Here is an 18,993-nt window from a genome sequence, read left to right on the forward strand (position 1 = left end):
ATCATCCAGAGATTCCCAGAATGTTTTAACAAGCGCTTCCTCTTCCGAGGAAACACTGGGGATTGTAGCTCTGGGAGTTGAACAACTCTCAGTACCCTTAACAAACTACACTTCCCAGGATTCTTCGGAGGAAGCCATGGTTGTTTAAAGTGGTGCCATAGTGCTTTAAATGTATGGTGTGAATTTGACCTTTGGCTAATAATGCCCAGGAATGACCCGCCCCCCTTCAAATAGGCTGGCCCTATTTGGAATTGGATGAGGGCCAAACTTGCTATTGCCCTAAACTCATTAATTTCAAACCATGTCAATGTTGTTTTAATAGAAGCAGGAGGTTACTTTGGTCACATGGGGAAGGGAGGCTTTTTAAAAAAAAAATCTAATGTGGCTTAAATTTTGCTTTTGGATTGATGCTGTTTTGAGGGAAAGTATATCAAAGAAACTACAGCATATACGTGGATTGTGGCTAACGGCTTCAAACACCAGCAGTGGGAGTGCACTACAACCAGGGTAAATGATAATGTGTACACAACCTATGCCTGAATTCTGCCTTTGAGTCCTCAAGTCAAGTACCTGATAAACCTTGATGGGGTTTTCAAGCTTTCAGTTTGCTCAAACAGTCCAATTGAATACTCAGTATCCATCATCTTCCCCAAAGGGAAAAATAAGTCTTCTTTTGAATTTCCACAGACCCTCCAAGTGCCCCTATTTTCCAGGGACAGTCCTGGATTTACAGAAGCAGCCCCAGTTTCTGGTTTGATGCCAAAATGTCCCACTTTTCTTTAGGACATTCCTATTTTCACTGGAGAGATGTTGAAGGTTACAAAGTTATGTGAACCACACACCCCTCAAGCCAAAGAGATAAGTAACTATACAACTTTTAAAAGGCATCTGAAGGCAGACCTGTATGGGGAAGTTTCTAATGTTTGATGTTTTATTATGTTCGTATATATGTTGGAAGTGGCTGGGGCAACCCAGTGAGATGGGAGAGGTATAAATAATAACATTATTGTTATTTATCATGAAATTGCAGAGTTGGAAGTGACCTCCTCCTATTTTCATTGGAGCAATGTTGGAGGGTATGCTTCCAGTGTTAAAAGGACCTTCCCCAACTCTTACCCTGCTGCTCCCCTCATGGTACTATTTGTGGGGGGGGGGTGACAGGTAGGGAGGGGAGAGGCCAAGTGTGAACCACATTCTGAGGCATATCCAACTCCCAATAGGGCCAACCTATTTAAAGGTAGCTCATACTTTGAGCTTCCACCATTCAAAGTCTCATCCCAAAGTTCCTGCTTCCATGTTGGAAATGTCACATATGAGTAAGACAGCCCTTTTGGATTAAAACTGGTCAACCATTGGCCAAGGAGTGGGTACCCATTGAGTGCTGAGTTGACAAGTGGGTGGGGCTCAGATTCTGTGTTCCATCACTTGCCTTTCTGCATGTTCATACTGAAGACTTGATGTGAGCTGGACTTCTACCTGCCTGTACACTCCCTGTGGTTACCTGACCAATCAGGGCTCCCTGACAGGAGTACCTATATAACAAATTAACTTGTGGGCATCCATGTCAGTCCACTAGAAAAAATTCAAACAGCAGCAGTATCATCATACTTTTATTAGGACTAGCTAAGAAGTCACAAAGAAGTGTACAAACTTTTGTGTTCATCATAATTCTTCTTGTGCATACATGTTAAGCAAAATAATTTAAAACAAGAGGAGGGAAGATTTATTTAGGCCATATGTAGTTGTTGTAGTTGGGGGCATAAAGGGGACATACATCATACAGATTTGATTATGTTAGACGGTGCCTGATATGAATTCTAGTTTCTGTGAATTGCCACACAGAGTACGTACATCTAAACTATCTAGCCTTCTGTACTCAGACGATGAGCCTTGCAGGCCTGAAGTAGTAAGATCTCAGATGCAGAAGGGCATGCTGGCGTGAAAGAGGTCTTAAAACACTTTAATAAAAACCAACAATTATTCTAATCTGTTTCTAGCAGTGTTTCTGGTTGTTGCTGTTTAGTCGTTTAGTCGTGTCCGACTCTTCGTGACCCCATGGACCAGAGCATGCCAGGCACTCCTGTCTTCCACCGCCTCCCACAGTTTGTTCAGGCTCATGTTTGTAGCTTCAAGTGTTTCTGGTAGAGCCCCTTATAAGGTATAAATAAATACAATGGATATGCATTTTAGATGGGCACTTAAATTCCCAGCACCCATCTAAAATTAATCACCAGCTTTGCTAATGTAAAGGACCATCACCATTGGCAACCAGTTGCCCACTGTGAGAAATGGGATGCTGGGCTAGAAAGGTGTTTTGTCTGATCCTGCAAGACTCTTTTTATTTCGGGTTTTTAGTTGGTCTTAATAAATACATTTGGTTATCGTTGCTGTTTGCACCATAAATGTGTTTACAAATGTATTTGTCCTCTAGAATTTAGATAATTTGAGGAGCGCACAAAATATTTTAAATGTACCCATCGGGGCGTGGAGGGAGGACAGTAGTGAGTGAAGATTTGCAATATGGTGATTATTCCATTAGAACAACAGAACTTCATCACAGCACAGAAATTGATGGGTCAAAGAAATTTGCTGATATTTCTAGGAATGCATTCTATGTGCATTAGTGATGAGAAATTAGCTGAATGCTGGAACATAATTGGCATCAACACCAGTGCTTTTTTTTTTCAGGGGGTACTCAAGGGTACGCAATACCAACACCTCTTTTTTGTTGTTAAAAAGTGTGGCACTTACTGTAACAACTTCATGGTGAGTACTGGCACCTTTTTTTTTTTAATAGAAAAAAGCACTGCTCATCACCTTTTGATTCCATCCCAATAGTCTATTTTAAAATTTTCCATCATCTCTTTCTTTCTCTATACAGTGGTACCTCGGGTTAAGTACTTAATTTGTTCCAGAGGTCCGTTCTTAACCTGAAACTGTTCTTAACCTGAAGCACCACTTTAGCTAATGGGGCCTCCCACTGCCGCCACGCCGCCGGAGCACGATTTCTGTTCTCATCCTGAAGCAAAGTTCTTAACCCGAGGTACTATTTCTGGGTTAGCGGAGTCTGTAACCTGAAGTGTATGTATCCTGAAACGTATGTAACCCGAGGTACCACTGTATGTTGTATAATTGTGTCTTTCTTCCTTGCAAATGAGCTGCTGGGTATGTTATATATCTTTTTTAAAAAGAAAGAAAGAAAGAAAGAAAGAAAGAAAGAAATAGAAAAGTGCACACAAATGGAATCCACATCACTAACTGCTGTAGGTGATCCAGATCTCTTTATACAAAGTGGGGAACACATATCGGGGATATAAAATAGTCAGGGAAGATGTCTACTTAATGTTGGATAAGGTTGGCAGGCAGTGGACGGTGGTGGAGGCAATGGAAATGAGGTACCTGAGCAACTGGTCGATTTGTGGATGCCTTCTGCTTTCAAACTTTAAAAATGCTATCTGTGATAAACGGAAAGAGGAAGAGAGTTGCGAAACATTTCCCCAAAGGTCATTCGCAGCAGTAAGGGACATTGTGGTAAAATTAGTACCTCTTTTATGAGGTACTAACTGCAGTGTGAAATATAGAGCATGAATCAAGACAGGGCACCACTGTCTTAAATGCAGGCCGCATAGCTTACTATGACTATTTACTGGAAAAAAACATTTTGTTGTAAGGAATCTTTAAAAGAAGTAGGGAGAGGAACAGTAGAACCAGTATCTTGAGAAAAGTGCGTTCAACTGAGTTTTGCTCTTAGGTCTTTTCCTTCTTTCTTTAAAAGAAGTTATGCATATCACTGAAATCAGCAAGACTTAAGTGAAATCATGACTTAATTTTCCACATTGATTTCAATGGGGCCTGAGTACAACTAAGTTAGTCTGGATCCAACCCAGTATTTCAACAATCCCTACAGCAGCCCGTCAAAGATAGACTAGTACTGTATTAGATTCCTATATTGCAGACACTAAAAGCTTTCTTAAGGACACCTAGTGGACTCAGGTGAAATGTGAACCTGGCTGGCAGCCTATAACTTTTGCCACTGTACACTCAGGGCTCATCCACATTTCCGCTTCCCTGCGATGTTCCCTGTGGAAAACCCACTGTTTACTGCTGAATCGGAACAAACATCAATCAGGTTTTCTCTGGATTGACGTTTGCTCCAATTCAGTGCTAAAGAGCAGCTTTTCCTCAGGAAAGCAGTGGTACAAAACCACTCAGAGCTGTGCCTAGAAAACATGGGACAAGCGGGAAGCCGCTAGGACCCATGCTTTCCAATGTGTAGGATGAGTAGAAGTGTGAATGAGCCCTCAGAGAAAAGTGACTCTCAATTCAGAGCATGAAAACTATACAGATAATGAAATTAAAAATACCACGTATACATGATAAAGGTTTATGTATGGTTGCACTATGAAAGTTTGAAACTGTAAATGTCCTTAAAAGCCTTTAGCACTCCTCACATCCAAGGAATGCCAAGCCTTTCCCAAATGATGTGACGAAGATGGGCAGAAGGTGGGCAATATCAGCTTCTGCAGCCTGTGGAAAAATGAGTTTACCTTTGGGGATATATGATGAGTCTGTTCTTAGCACAAGGATGCTTAGCCACTAAGAGTGCCAGAAGATCAGACACACGGCATACAGAATACACATTTTGTCTCCTCCTGAAATCTGAATGTCCAGTGTTACGTTCCTTGGGGAATGTTGTGAAATAACCCAGCCGAGAGCACGTAACATTTGAATTCCTGCAAGTATCTTTGTATTCGGATGAGTTGCTTAGTGCTTTTCTCTCCCCAGCCTCATAAACCGGATTCCTGCTCTGCTTTATTGCGCTAGGGGTCTTTGGCCGCCACTTCTGCTCTCCATGGCCGGTCAAGGTAGCTGAGAACCCGGCGAATGGGACCGCGCTTTGTGGGCTCCAGAGCCAGGAGGCTCCGCAACATGGCGACGGCATCTGGCGACAGAGGGCGCCAGTGATATGGCAAGTCTTCGTCTAGGCCGGACTGTTGCCATATCACAAAGTCATCAAAGAAGGAATCCTCAGGCAACGTCTTCTCCCAAGGGAAGTAGCCGGTGAGCAGGCAGAAGATCAGCACTCCAAGGGCCCAGGCATCCAGGCTGGCGTCAATGGGCAGGCCTGGGGAGTCGCCAGTGCCACGGCTCAGCTCGGGTGCAGTGTAAGGGATGATCCCAACCACCAGGCGCAGAAGGGTGCCCTGGGGCCGCGTCAAGCCAAAATCTGTCAGTTTGATGCAGTGGCAATGGCGATCGAAAAGGAGGATGTTCTCAGGCTTGACATCTCGATAGACAAGGCCCCGGCTGTGGATGAAGTCCAGTGCACTCACCAGCTGTTTGGCACAGAGCTTGGCTGCTGGCTCAGGGATGCCAGCCTGGTCAGAGAAGAGAAAGGCATGTGTTTTTATCATGTCGGGTCTCCTCACTTCCTCATAAGCGTTTAGGCTCTGCCACTGAAACACAAGCCCTTTTCTGCTCTTGAATAAAGCCACAAAATCTCAACAGGCATTTAAAAATAAACATCACATTTCCTTTCTCTCTGTGATGCCACCATGACCGCATCAACCCATGTTAAAATATCTCGAGACACATTCAGCTGCAAGCTTCAAAAGGCTTTGCCCCACTGCTTTTGTTTAATCTATGGATTTTTTGTTTTGAAATCCTGCTGTAATTTGTTTAGCTAACAGCCATTTCACGATTTCAGAAATAAAACCACGTATGTGTTGGTAGAATTCCTAGCTGAAGCCAATTATTCATTCCTTCATTATACAGTCATACATTGGAAGTCGAACAGAATCTGTTCCAGAAGTCTGTTCAACTTCCAAAAACATTCAGAAGCTCCTGCAGCCAATTGGAAGCCGCTGAAGCCCCATCAGACATTCGGGTTCCAAAGAACATTCGCAAACCAGAACACTCACTTCTGGGTTTACGACATTTGGGAGCCAAAACATCCGAGTCCAAGGCATTCGGATCCAAAGTATGACTGTATTTTTATCCTGCCCTTCCTTCCCAAGGAGACCCAGGCATGGGGTGCTGGGAGCTAAGCTTTGCATTGGATGTGCGTGTATACGCCTTACCTTGGGCTTGATAATGGAGATGAGGTCCTTGTGCAAGGCTGCCTCATAGAGAAAACCATAGTGCTGGCTGGACTCTATGGCGATGCCAAACATTCCAACGATGGCAGGGTGTGTGGAGAGTGAGAGGGCCACACAGTATTCATACAAGAAATTCTCCAGTTTAGTGCTCGCCTTTGGCAGCAACTTGAGAGCCATGGGGGTCCCTGAGGGAGGTTGAAAGATGCAAAAGTGAATGAGACACTGAGATAATACTACTCTAATAACAGTAAATGTATTTCCACAACAGACAACTAAAACATAGTGTTACTCCAATTGCTATATATATATATATATATATATATATATATATATATATATATAGAGTTGGATAGTGGGAGGAGAGGGATTACATCTATCAATTAAATCAAGTAAGGTGAAGTCTCTTTAACATAACATGAGGGACGCGGGTGGCGCTGTGGGTAAAACCTCAGCGCCTAGGACTTGCCGATCGCATGGTCGGCGGTTCAAATCCCCGCGGTGGGGTGCGCTCCCCTTGCTCTGTCCCAGCGCCTGCCAACCTAGCAGTTCGAAAGCACCCCCGGGTGCAAGTAGATAAATAGGGACCGCTTACTAGCGGGAAGGTAAACGGCATTTCCGTGTGTGCTGCGCTGGCTCGCCAGAGCAGCTTTGTCATGCTGGCCACGTGACCCGGAAGTGTCTGCGGACAGCGCTGGCTCCCGGCCTCTAGAGTGAGATGAGCACACAACCCTAGAGTCTGTCAAGACTGGCCCATACGGGCAGGGGTACCTCTACCTTTACCTTTAAGGTGAAGTCTCTTTAACATACAGCACTCATACATGTGAGATAATTAAGATACGAGTTCAACCATTATAGCTAAACATGGATTAGAAGAGGGGGAATTGCAGTAGCAACAAAATGAGGGGGCAGTGAGGATATGAGGGTGTTACCTTTCAAACACTTGAACAAGACTTGGATTTAGAAAGCAGGGATTTGCAGCAGCTCGTCCTATCTATCTAGAGCCTGATGAGCTGCACCCAATCATACTAAAAGAGCTTGCGGGTGTAATCTCAGAGCCTCTGTCTATAATCTCTGAGAATTCTTGGAGAACATCAGGGAAAACTTTCTGACAGTAAGCGCTGCTGGACAGTGGAATAGACTGCCTCGGAAGGTAATGGACTCTCCTTCATTGGCGGTTATTAAGCAGAGGTTGGATGGCCAACTGTCATGGATGCTTTAGATAAAATTCCTGCATTGAAGGGGGTTCTTAGCCCCATTGACCTGGGAGTAAGTCCCATTTGATGTGGGTTAAACCACAGAGCCTAGGACTTGCCGATCAGAAGGTCAGCAGTTTGAATCCCCACGATGGGGTGAGCTCCTGCTGCTCGGTCCGTGCTCCTGCCAACCTAGCAGTTCGAAAGCACATCAAAGTGCAAGTAGATAAATAGGTACCGCTCCGGTGGGAAGGTAAACAGCGTTTCCATGCGCTGCTCTGGTTCACCAGAAGCGGCTTAGTCATCCTGGCCACATGACCCGGAAGCTGTACGCTGGCTTCCTCGGCCAATAAAGCAAGATGAGTGCCGCAACCCCAGAGTCGGTCACGATTGGACATAATGGTCAGGGGTCCTTTTAACTTTACCTAACTTTCTTATGAATAGACGCGGGTAGGATTATGCTGTTAATTCTGAATTTCAAAATTGGGAAGAATCAGTCCCATTCATGCTTTTTGGGGCCCATAAATCTTTTAGGCGCAAGACAAGTTGTAAGGACTACATTCACAATGATATTTTCATTAAAATGGGCTTCAGTGAAACCACTAAGGACTGGGTCAAGAATGTTGCTTGATATGTGGAGTTTGTTTGAAATTGTTTGGGCACTCTTTCTACGGTCACGAGATGAAAGGTGAATGCCTCCACAGGCAATGATAAGTTGTTTCGCACCAAATGCCCACAGTAGAGGTCTTGTCACCCACTTGGGGACCTTCAGGTGACAAGTGATTCATAAGTTTAATAAATGAATGAAACGAGTGACTGAATAGAGTGGGTTTTTTAAAAAAAAAAAATGCCCAGTTCTGTCCATGACCACTGCTGTGCATGATTGGCTGACCACAGATCACACATAGTAATTTGAAATTGTTACCACACCCATTGGTTATGGCAAGTGGTCCAACCTTCTCCAACAGCAACAGTGGCACACCTGGCCACTGAAGTATTCTCATCCCTAGTTGCCCTTTCAACATAAACAGCCTGTTGGTGAGTGGAGTTGCCAGAGCACACAAGGCAATCCACCCTTACCTCTCTTCCTGTGAGTCACCAGCACCACCTGCCCATATTTCCCCTTGCCCAACTCCTTGATGATGTGGTAGTGCTCAGACACCTCCATGTGCACCAAACTCTGGGCCGTGATTTCCAACATGTCTTCTAGGAGAGCCTGGGCCTCCATGCCTGAGGACAGGTCCATGACCAAGCTGCAAGAAACACAGGAAGAATTTGCTAAGTATAGCTTGAAATGAATTGCATTGGGCAGGGGAGGACAGCAGAAAGCCAGTTCTCTACATATATACAAATATATAACATTTCAATTCTCCTAAGTCAAAAGTAATTGAAAACAACCAAACAGCACAAGAAATCCAAATGTAGCAAACAAAATTAGTCCTAACCAAGGTGATTTGGTTTTTTTAAGGCACCCTAGTCAGAAGAGTACAAATAAAAAAAATGTTGTTGTTTTTGTTACTCAAAATATCTCTTCACATGGTCCAAGCAGCAGGGCCAGCCCACCCATGAGGCAAAGTGAGGTGACCACCTCAGGCAGCAGGATCCACAGGAGCAGCAGATCCTGATGTAGATCTTTATTCCCCACTTGTTCCTGTTGCAGATCTTCACTCACTCCTTTCCTGGTGGGGAGGGAGAGAGCATCTAATGGCACTCCTATGGAGGTATGGTCACTCATATTGCCCAAACTTTTTTTTACTTTTTGCTGGGTTCTCAAAAATTCCTTGTTTTTCCAAGGACTAGTTTCTCCTGCACTTAATGTCCCAGGAGTTTGTTTCAGATTTCAAGAAGCTTGGTAATGGTTCCCTACCATGCAGATGTGCCCTCACCACCCACCAATCTCTCTTCTTTTTTTTAATAAAATATTTATTGAAATTTTCAAAATATTACAAAATAAAAATAGAAAAAAGAAAAATACAAAATAAAAATAGTTAAAAACAACTCAATCTTTCCATTACTTATTTTTCATTAGCTTATTTCCCGGACCTCCTCACGCCTCCCTTTTTTGTATTCCAGTTCGGTTTGTTGGTTCAGCAAATCCTTCCCCTCTTTGTTTATCCAAATCTTAAATCTTAAAATATTGTAACGTTAAATTTTTACCTGTTAGTAATCCATTTTTTATATTCCCTTATAGTATTACAGCTAGAAACCACTTACTTTCTATCCATCATCATTCTAACATTCATTAATTTTACAATATTTCTGTAAATAGGCTTTAAATTTCTTCCAATCTTCTTCCACCGACTCTTCTCCCTGGTCTCGGATTCTGCCAGTCATTTCCGCCAGTTCCATATAGTTCATCACCTTCATCTGCCATTCTTCCAAAGTGGGTAGATCTTGTGTCTTCCAATACTTTGCAATGAGTATTCTTGCTGCTGTTGTAGCATACATAAAAAAAAGTTCTGTCCTTCTTTGGTACCAATTGGCCGACAATGCCCAGAACAGGGAAGGAAGTCATTTACCTCCCCTCTTTCCCCTCAACATATGGTGATGACGCATTCTCCTCACTATTTGGTGTCTCTTGGGCCAAGGCAATAAACAGAGCCATCCTATAGCTGCAAAAGGTCTCTAGGATGAGCCTTTGCTTTTCTTTGCTTCCCCCGCAGCTCCCCAGGGTGTTCAGATACCCTGGAAACCTCTCAGTGACCTTGAAACAGAAGAACACACATGCCTGGCACTCTTTATACACCATGAAAAGTATGAATTGGTCCAGATGGCCTTGGGGCAACCAAAATTCATCCAAAATTTGACTTCCCTGCCCCTGTCCCCCAACGTCCGCATCTGAATGTTGCACATTATGAATTCCCAGTTCCATCCCACGTCTCCAGGGTCCAGTTGGGTTTTTTTAAGCATGCTTTAGTTCTCCACTTAGATGATATTTCTGGGCTGAATTCTTTCAAAAGGAATTACCTCTCAGAAGGAAAAGTAGAAAGAAGTCCTTTCAGTTGAAGGTGGTGTCAATCTTAGAATTCATTCAGAAAACATCATCTTGAAAGGGCATCCTTCCTCTTCTCTTTCACACAGGAGGAGCCACCTCTTTCAAGATGTCATCTGCACTTAAGTACTTACATTTTTTTTAAAAAAAAAAAGTTTGTAAAATCTACTGCCTGAGTAATTCAGGACACCTTTTCATCAGTCAAAATTTTTTGATGGATTAATCTATTTGACTAGGCATTCTAGCCCTAACTGAAGGTAAATTCATTCACACATCCACATTGATGTGGCAGGCATGTGAGCTGAGTGGATTTGGACTGTTATTATTATGATGCTGAAGTAGTTATGCAGTTATGAGACCAGCAACATATCACACAATCTGTTTGAATGCACAGCGCAACCACTCAATCCAATTTCAGCAGTTTTGAGGGAAAATAGTAAATGTGGATTAAGTTGCAATGCGTTCCTCTTTATTGGCAGCTTAAAATGTGCCTCTAGCTCCATGCCTTTGCTCATTTAGGACACCAGGAAGCAATTTTAGGCTTGCCAAACAGCCAGACTTTTAAAGTCCTCCTGACTAGTTGCCAGAACAGGAGCATATAGAACCAGGGGAAATAATGTCAATCCAAGTTACTTATAAACACCTCCTAATACAATTCATTCTGTGTTGTTGTTGTTGTTTTGTGTGTGTGTGTGTGTGTGTGAGAGAGAGAGAGAGAGAGAGAGAGAGGATTTATAGTTTTCACACAGATAAATAAAACCATATGTGTGTGTCATCATGCTCATCCACTAAATAGGAATGCATGTGATCATCCCATAAGAAACAGCTGCCATTGTTTTTCACAGTGCAGTGTTTGGATATGGATTCTAGTTTCTGTGAATTGCCACACAGAGTACATCTAAACTAGCTAGCCTTCTGTACGCAGACTAAGAGCCTTGCGGTCTTCGTCTGCTCTTAGCTCAGGGCAGTCCAGCCTCTCAGACGAAGACGTTGCAAGAGCACTTCAGCACAGAACCTGCAGGCCACACACTGAATTAAATTTCGATATTGTTAATTAAAGTGTTTGCAATATAGTTTATATTATTTAATATACACAGATATGTTTTTATATATATTGTATATAAATTAAGCACACAATTAATAGATTTAATATAATTATTTATCAATGAAATTTAATACAGAAACTCAAGGCGAGTCTCTGGCAGATAGATAGATGCACAACAGGAGCCCGAGTTTGCTCTTCCTCTCCAGGCAGGTTTTTCCACACAGCCAATGTCTACCTACCCCGATTGCCCCAAACATCCACTGCTCCTCCCCACCTGGGGCTGCCAAAAAAAGAGAGGTATTAGAGCTCCCTCAGCTGAGCCAATCCAGCATCTGTGATGGAAGTCAAGCAAAGGTACTCTGTATATGCGTAGATGCAACTCTAACCCTAGAAAGGGCGTATACTGTATCCTTTGCCCTCTTAATCCTTACATGTCAACTGTGGGAAGTCTTGCATGTAGATGTATTGTAACAGCTTGTTGTTTCCATCTATGTAGTCTACATTATGAGTGGGCCAGGCCAAACACGCTGAAACAGTTGCATCTACAGCAGATTGGATGCACTGCCTCTGTAGTATTCCTGGGATTCTTTGAGCCACAATTTTTGATTCTAGTCCCTTCCCCCTCTCCCACTCCATACGCACATATTCCAAATTTAGCAAGGCGTTAGCTAAAGTGTATCAATCTCCCTAACTAATTCCACTTATAAAACATTGTCCCGGTTGCAGAACTGTGTAGAACTCTAGAATGCTGGAAGGCAGAATGGAAAATCTCTTTGATGGTGACTTCTTTCTACACACTCTTTTTGCGGTCCAGTTCTAGCGGGTGAGCAGACTGGCTCTATGTCATGTTCTAAATTACATTTCTGGTGCCCCACGGAAGATGGACACAGTCGCCTGCAGCCCCCTTTGCTTAGCTGCTGCCAGAGTGCCTGCCTTCTGATTCCATGCCAAGCGTCCTCTCTTACAGGCTAGGAAAGTTCATGCGGATTTGGGCCTAAATGGGATTGACACGCTCTTAAAGCCACTGGAGATCCGTTTCCAAGCTTCTAGAGGCAGAGGGAAAGGGCATGGCAAGGTCCAACCACCCTCTCCTTTTCCCCTCTCCTGCCTAGTCTGCTCCTAGAGATAAGCCCAGTAAACAGAGGCAAATGTGAAAGGGAGAGAGAAAGATGCTTAAATAAATAAATAAATAAATAAATAAGCAACATCGAGGCTCAAGGGTGCCTAGAAGTCTGGATGAGCTAGATGAGTGGTGTAGAGTCTGGTTTTGGTTATTCAGTGGTGGGAGCAGTACATGCTCATAGGGCGTCTTGCTTTTATTAGCCCTAGCAAATGAAAAGGCACCACATCCATTTTATGACCCCTCTGATGCGATACCCTTCTGGTTTCTCTCACGCATAGGGACAATTTCACACAAATAGATCACTGTGTGAAAAATAAAATAAAAACGCCGTACAAACGCCGTTTGTGGGCTTTCCCACCTCAAATGATTTTAAGCCCAAAGTAAAAACACAGGGCTGTGCACTTTCCCCTCCTCTCCCCTGCAGCCCTCGCACACCCCACTTGCTCAGCATTGGATTATTATTATTATTTACAATAGTAAATAAAAGCACAGTGTGTTTTTATTGCTACTAACTATAAATCTCCTCTCCCTTAAGCTTCAGTGTGAAGTGAAGGAAGTCTCATCTCCCATTGCGGCTGTATCTCTTCCAAATGAGTGGCAGAGACACCAACCAAGACTCCACAGAATACTCTCCAGTTACAGGCAAAGCAACAAATATTTGGCCTGCCCATTCGCGGCTGCTGCTGCATGCCACTTGGCTGTGATCGATCATGTGGGCTTGGACACTTGCAAGGAACCCAATCTGCCTCTCAGGACAAACCTTGCACGCAAAGCAGGGTTGAAGGGGAGGCGGTTGCCCTGGTAACCGAGCAAATCTGAGGCCTGTTTCACTCAGGTGCCATTTGTTTGCACAGGGCAAAAGAGACCATTTTTCATTAGTCGAAAGAGGAAAACTTTTCATTAAGTCCCCTCTTCCTCTCCTTCATTCGCTCTACCTATAGGTGCAGCCCACAGATAAACCTTGCTGCTACCCCACTACTAATAAAGGTGGACCCAACTGGCCTGTTTGATGCTTTGCCACAATTTCTGTGAAATTCTGCTTCCTTGTTTAAAGGGCATGTGAGTTCTATGGTGAATTTTCTACTCATGCAAGTGAACAGAGTCTGTCTCTGACCCTAAGAAAGGTCAGAGAGATTCAGAAGATAAGGCCATTCTTCCATTTTTGAAGGAGACAACTCCTCTCACGTTTGTGCTTTTGCTTCCCCTCCTGCTTTGAAATCTGACCTCCAAACCTTGCTTTGGATGGCCATATGATCTACTCTACAGAGGTCAATTCTTTCTTGGAAGGACAGCTCTCTATATGAAGGTGTGTTTCTGCAGTTTGAATGGCCATTTGGTTTAAAGATGAAGAAATATAAGAAGGAAAACCAAGTGCTTGAAGCTGCCCATCAACGGTTAGCAACGCCTGGGAGCAGACTGAGCAAGTGCATAGGCCGCCTGTCCACAGCCTCACTCCATACAGGGAGATGTATTTTGAAATTATAGAAAACATTTTCTAAATTTGCATCAATACATATAAATTAATGTATCTTTTATGCAATTCTTTTTTGGTGATTTCCTTTCTTTTTTGCAATGCAAATTGGCTACCCTGCCTTGCCTTCATTCTCATTAGTTCCTCCTTGATTCTAACGAAATACTAGCAGTTAAGGAATAACTATTCAGGAGGAGCTAAGCTTACTAGGTGAGAACAATCGGTTTTAGAAAACAACTCCTTTACAAGCTCAAACTCCTTGTGAAATACTCACTACATTCTTTATTTAAAGCACTGCTTATGCCCAAAGGAAGAAAATTACAAGTAAATAGGTATCCCTCTTTCCTGTTGTAATTTCTAAAGGGCAAAGGTATTCTGTTTATCTGTGCAAGTTTAGACCAGGGCTTGTGAAGTTGCCACTGAGCGAAGAGCATTTTGACATTTGAGGCAAACAGAAAATGGCATGCACCCACCACCATCACCTTGTCCTCTGCCCCACTGCTGCCGCCTGTAAGGACTAGTAAGTGTCTAGTCCTTAATGTTCTGGGTAGGCTTGCAGATAGCTGGTGAAATTTCAGAAACAAGGGTAAGGACTGAGCAGGATTCCCAGGGTTTCAGAGATTCAGTGCCTTGCATAGCTTCCCCCTTTCACCATGTTGGTGAGGAAGTTAATGAAAAATAAGAATAGATCTGCATACATTTATTTTATTTTATATAGAAGTTGACTAATTCGTTTTTTGCACGGAATTTAGTTGTGTGTTGTTTATAAAAAAACAATGTTGGAATGTGCAGAGACCTTGTTTAGTGGTTCAGTTAAACACAGAGAACAATCACAGAAGGCTTTTAAGCCATAGCTGTCAATGTTTCCCTTTTTTAAGGGAAATTCCCTTATTCCGAATAGGATTCCTCACAAGAAAAGGGAAAAGTTGACAGCTATGTTTTAAGCACACATTCTCCCCATAGCAGTTAAAACTGCGTGCAGGCCAGTTCATACAACCATCATGTCTGGTAACATTTTTTGTGCTTTTTACTGATGCACAGGATAGGAGCTATCAGTTTTCTACACTGCTTCAAGCTGTATCAGCAGGAGTGTGTTGTTGACAGCAGCCTGGTACTTTCCGCTCACAATGAAGGACTCTGGCCATCTGCTTACTGTGGACAAGAAGCTGCTGTGGGTTCAAGCAGGGAAAAGGCATCACCATAAGCATAGCAGTAGTTCTGAATTGCCTCTGTTATTTTGGAGGGCCTCAGCTCAGTGAAAGTGTTTTTTTGTCTGTGCAGGATCTCCAGTTAAAGCTTGGGAAGTAGGGCAAGGAATTATATTTGCCTGAGATCTTGATAAAATGTTACCAGTTGTAGTAGATAATATTGGGCTACAGAGGCCCAATGGTCTGAAAGCATATAAGACAGCTACATGTGTTCATACATGCCGGTGCACAGACCTAGCTGGTTAGAGTAGTCAGAACACTGTGCAAACACAGACCCTGTTTTGGCTGGATGCACAATCTTCCCGACAGGATTGAGCTAAAGAGAAAATTTGCTACTGTATATTGGTTAACCAACACAAACCAGATGTGTTCCATGCTAATTGACTGACCCTCGTACATCACAAAGCCACACACACTCCCCTAGGGCTTTTTTTTCTTTTCTTCCTTTTTAGAAGCTGTTTTTTCAGGTGCTGGAAAATTTGAATAGGAAGCTTCCAAGACACTTTTAATAAAATGGAATGCAGCCTACCTGAAACAGGGATAAATAAGTGATCCCCGCAGAGGCGGTTTTAGGGTAGCATGACTGGTTTGGTCGCTCTGGGCACCGTGCAACAGGGGGCGCTGCAATAATGATGTAGAACGGAGCGTGCGAGGTGGGGGGAGTGAACTTTAGCGTCGCACAGGGCGCCGCTGAAATGTGAGAACCCAAAGTCTGCCACTGATCACTGCTGGATATGAAGGCAAGTATATGTTTCCTTTGAAAAACAAAGATTGAGAGGGACCACAGGGCACGGGGGGGGGGGATGCATTCACTCCTGTTGGCACATACACCTGTATATTACCATATTCTGACTGGGCATCATGGATCAGATAACTGCAAAGAAACCTTAATTGTGAGTATTGGACGAGAGAGAAAACCCCTCTGGGATTTATAGAGGTTTTTACTCAAATTCCCAATAACTTTGGCCAGTAAATGTAGTGTGGAACTAGACACAAGGGACACTGAGCTGCCCCTTTGTATTTGTTCTTCTCCCTTCCCGGGGACATGTACTGTAACATAATGTGCAATGTGACATCAATGTTCTGCACATTTCATCACCCCTGATACTGACAGCCACTTATGAGGTGGCAACATGAACATACACAGTACAAGACATGACTGGAAAGAGGTGGGAAAGAAGTATAGAACAGTAGCAGGCAAACGATGGACACTTTGCTGGAATTCCACATTGCACTAGCCCTTAACACCTGGCTCTTCCTGCACATTTCTGCTGCACTGCACTGCAATTCCTCACACATCAATCGCCTAGACAAAAACCAGGGACACTTTTTACAATGAACACTCTGTACTGATTAGTCAGTGTCGATAATTATTTCTTGCCCTTTATTCTGGCTTTGGCTTACACAGTTGGACTGTTCTCTTGCATTCCGTACCCGAGAACACCTTTGCAAACTGTCTGAATGCACTAGGGTAGCAGGCAGACCCATAGTTATTTGAATGGAAGCCACCTGTCAGATTGTTCCATCAGGACTCTGCTGTCTGCAGCCCAGGTAACAGAGCTGACACCAGGACCTAGTCCCCCACCCTGGCACCGCGGACTCCACCTGGTACTTACTTCCTGCTGTGCTGAAGGATCTCTGGAGTGCCCAGTCTCTCTCTCTCTCTCTCTCGCTCGCTTGCTTGCTTGCTTCTGCTGCTGTCTGGTGAAACTGTCCAGAGTGCAGCCGGGGTGTCTGCCAGGCATTACCGGGTCTAAGCGTGACGCTCCGCCTCTTCTCCTGTGCCACACACACCCTATGGAGCTGGAGTTTGAAGAGGGGGAGCGCAAGCGAGGGTGTCATCTATCTCTCTAGGACAGATGAAAGAGTTGAGCATACCAGGCAGGCTGCTCCACCCGGCAGCATTCAGCCCAGACCATGGCATCTGCCAGGATACCTAACCCGCAGCAAGAGTTTGGGCTCCTGTTTCTGGGGGATTCAATGGCCTTTCACCTCTCTCCCATAGTCCTCTGCCATTCCCCATAATCCTTTATGCTGCAGTTGTGATACAGTGACATCCTGTGTCCATGTCTCTTCACTGCATGGGGAGGGGGAGAGAGAGAGAGAAAGAGAGAGAGGAAGCAAGCAGACAAGCAGGGGGGACGGGGAAATCGTGGTCTCCCTCCTTCTGCACCCCCCACGTGTCCATCTCCTCTCCACACTATTCATGCTAGCTGAAAAGTACAAGGGATCCTGCAAGAGTAAGCTGTGACAAATGTCTGTACCATGTTCTGAGGTTGCCAACAGCTGGCTACCTCTTAAGGTGGTTTCCATGGAAATCAGTGTGGTGCAGCTTATGTAACATGTACAGCAAACCCAGGCTTGTAAGAAAGCCTGGACCTCCCCAAAAGCCAATATTTCACTTAGGGAAATGAATTGTCTTCCACACTAGAGAGGAAAAATTAAGCAGCGAGTACTTTTTTTTGCGTTCAGTACAATAGTCGGTGGTATGCAAAAGAGATGTATATCATTTTGAATTGTACAGAAAGAGTAAATAGGGAGAAGTAAGTCACACCCTCATAAGTGAGAGGTACCTAGTTCAATCCAGTTCTCTGTGTTAGCAGCCCTGCCTCTTGCTGCTTTACCAAAGATAGCTGTGAAGTATACTCTGTGCATATGCAAAAGCAGCCTCTTCTATTTTGTCACTTTACATAATCCTGTGCTGTCCTGCTGTACAAAACAGGAACAGTATAGCTCGGATTAAGCTCTGCAGCCAAGAGAAATGAGGATTTCGATCACATGCTTCTGGCTGGCTGGCTGCAACAGAATAAGCCCTGAAAACAACATCTGCTGAATTCTGAAATTTCAGCAAGTGCTTTGCGCATTAATGGGACAGAACCTCAGTGGTTTGGGCAAAACGAGGGAACCCAGCATTGCTGAGGGTGCTTCACGTGCCTGTGCTTTCTCCATGCTGCGATGGCCAATGAATTTGCAATATGCAAAACAACTCAAAGGTTAAAAGTGATTAGTCTCTCCTTCACTTGATCATGATTCATGTGATTTGATTTAACAATGAGAGTCCAACAGAGGGATATGACTGGACTGTTAGAAGGTATTGTGACCTACCTGACCCATCCTATTGGAAGGATTCAGGGTAGATTTGTCAAAGTGATGCTGGCAGCAGCATTGGCAAATGGAGTGGGTAGAGATTTGACTTGGATCTCTTGAGCTTGCTGTTCAAGCTCCAACTTAGCATTTGGCTCTTAGTTGGGGCCAAGCTATGTGGTGAACTGTAGATGTAAGTAATGTTGGTTTAATGACCATTTCTGTCTTGAAAGGTGTCCTTAGAAATAAAGATAGTTGGATATTTTGAAAATTCATGGTGATCAATGATTGGGAAATTATTAATGTATCAGCATCTCTCATCTTTAAATTTCAGGGCCTAGTTTCTTTATCTGACAGGAAACAAACAAAAACAGCTCAGTGAACCAAAATACAGTATAATGAAATCAGAAGACAGTTCACTTGTGATTCAGTTTAGCTACTGAGCAAATCAGTCTAATTGATTGGTTTTTTTTTAGCTTTAATGACATTCATTTACTGCAGCTGCACACAATGTTCCTGATTAACAGCTCTTTAAAGGTAAAGGGACCCCTGACCGTTATGTCCAGTCGTGGATGACTCTGGTGTTGCGCGGTCATCTCGCTCTATAGGCCAAGGGAGCTGGCGTTTGTCCGCAGACAGCTTCCAGGTCATGTGGCCAGCATGACTTTTTTTAAAAAAAAATGATATTTATTGGGGGGGGGGAATTTTTAAGTTACAAAAAAAAAACAAAGTAGAAAAAGAGAAAAACAAACCACTTCCAACAATACAAATACAAATTC

At 43.7% G+C, this 18,993-nt stretch overlaps 1 protein-coding gene and 1 long non-coding RNA gene across 2 annotated transcripts; one reads left to right on the top strand and one right to left on the bottom strand.

Annotated features, from left to right (window-relative positions):
• The first annotated feature begins 1,607 nt into the window (after window positions 1-1,607).
• On the top strand, window positions 1,608-13,957 carry LOC308461575. Its single transcript, XR_013978907.1, has 3 exons — window positions 1,608-2,766; window positions 12,055-12,151; window positions 12,987-13,957. It is a non-coding gene; the product is annotated as an uncharacterized lncRNA (long non-coding RNA).
• On the bottom strand, window positions 3,208-17,194 carry SBK2 (SH3 domain binding kinase family member 2). Its single transcript, XM_080978463.1, is given in 5 exon segments — window positions 3,208-5,378; window positions 6,081-6,283; window positions 8,372-8,544; window positions 16,747-16,799; window positions 16,801-17,194. Coding segments are annotated over 5 exon segments (1,062 nt in total). The 5' UTR covers window positions 16,876-17,194; the 3' UTR covers window positions 3,208-4,820.
• Between the last annotated feature and the right edge of the window lie 1,799 nt (window positions 17,195-18,993).

The sequence above is a fragment of the Podarcis pityusensis genome, assembly GCF_964106645.2.
Source record: "Podarcis pityusensis genome assembly, chromosome: 13".
Lineage (NCBI taxonomy): Eukaryota > Metazoa > Chordata > Lepidosauria > Squamata > Lacertidae > Podarcis > Podarcis pityusensis.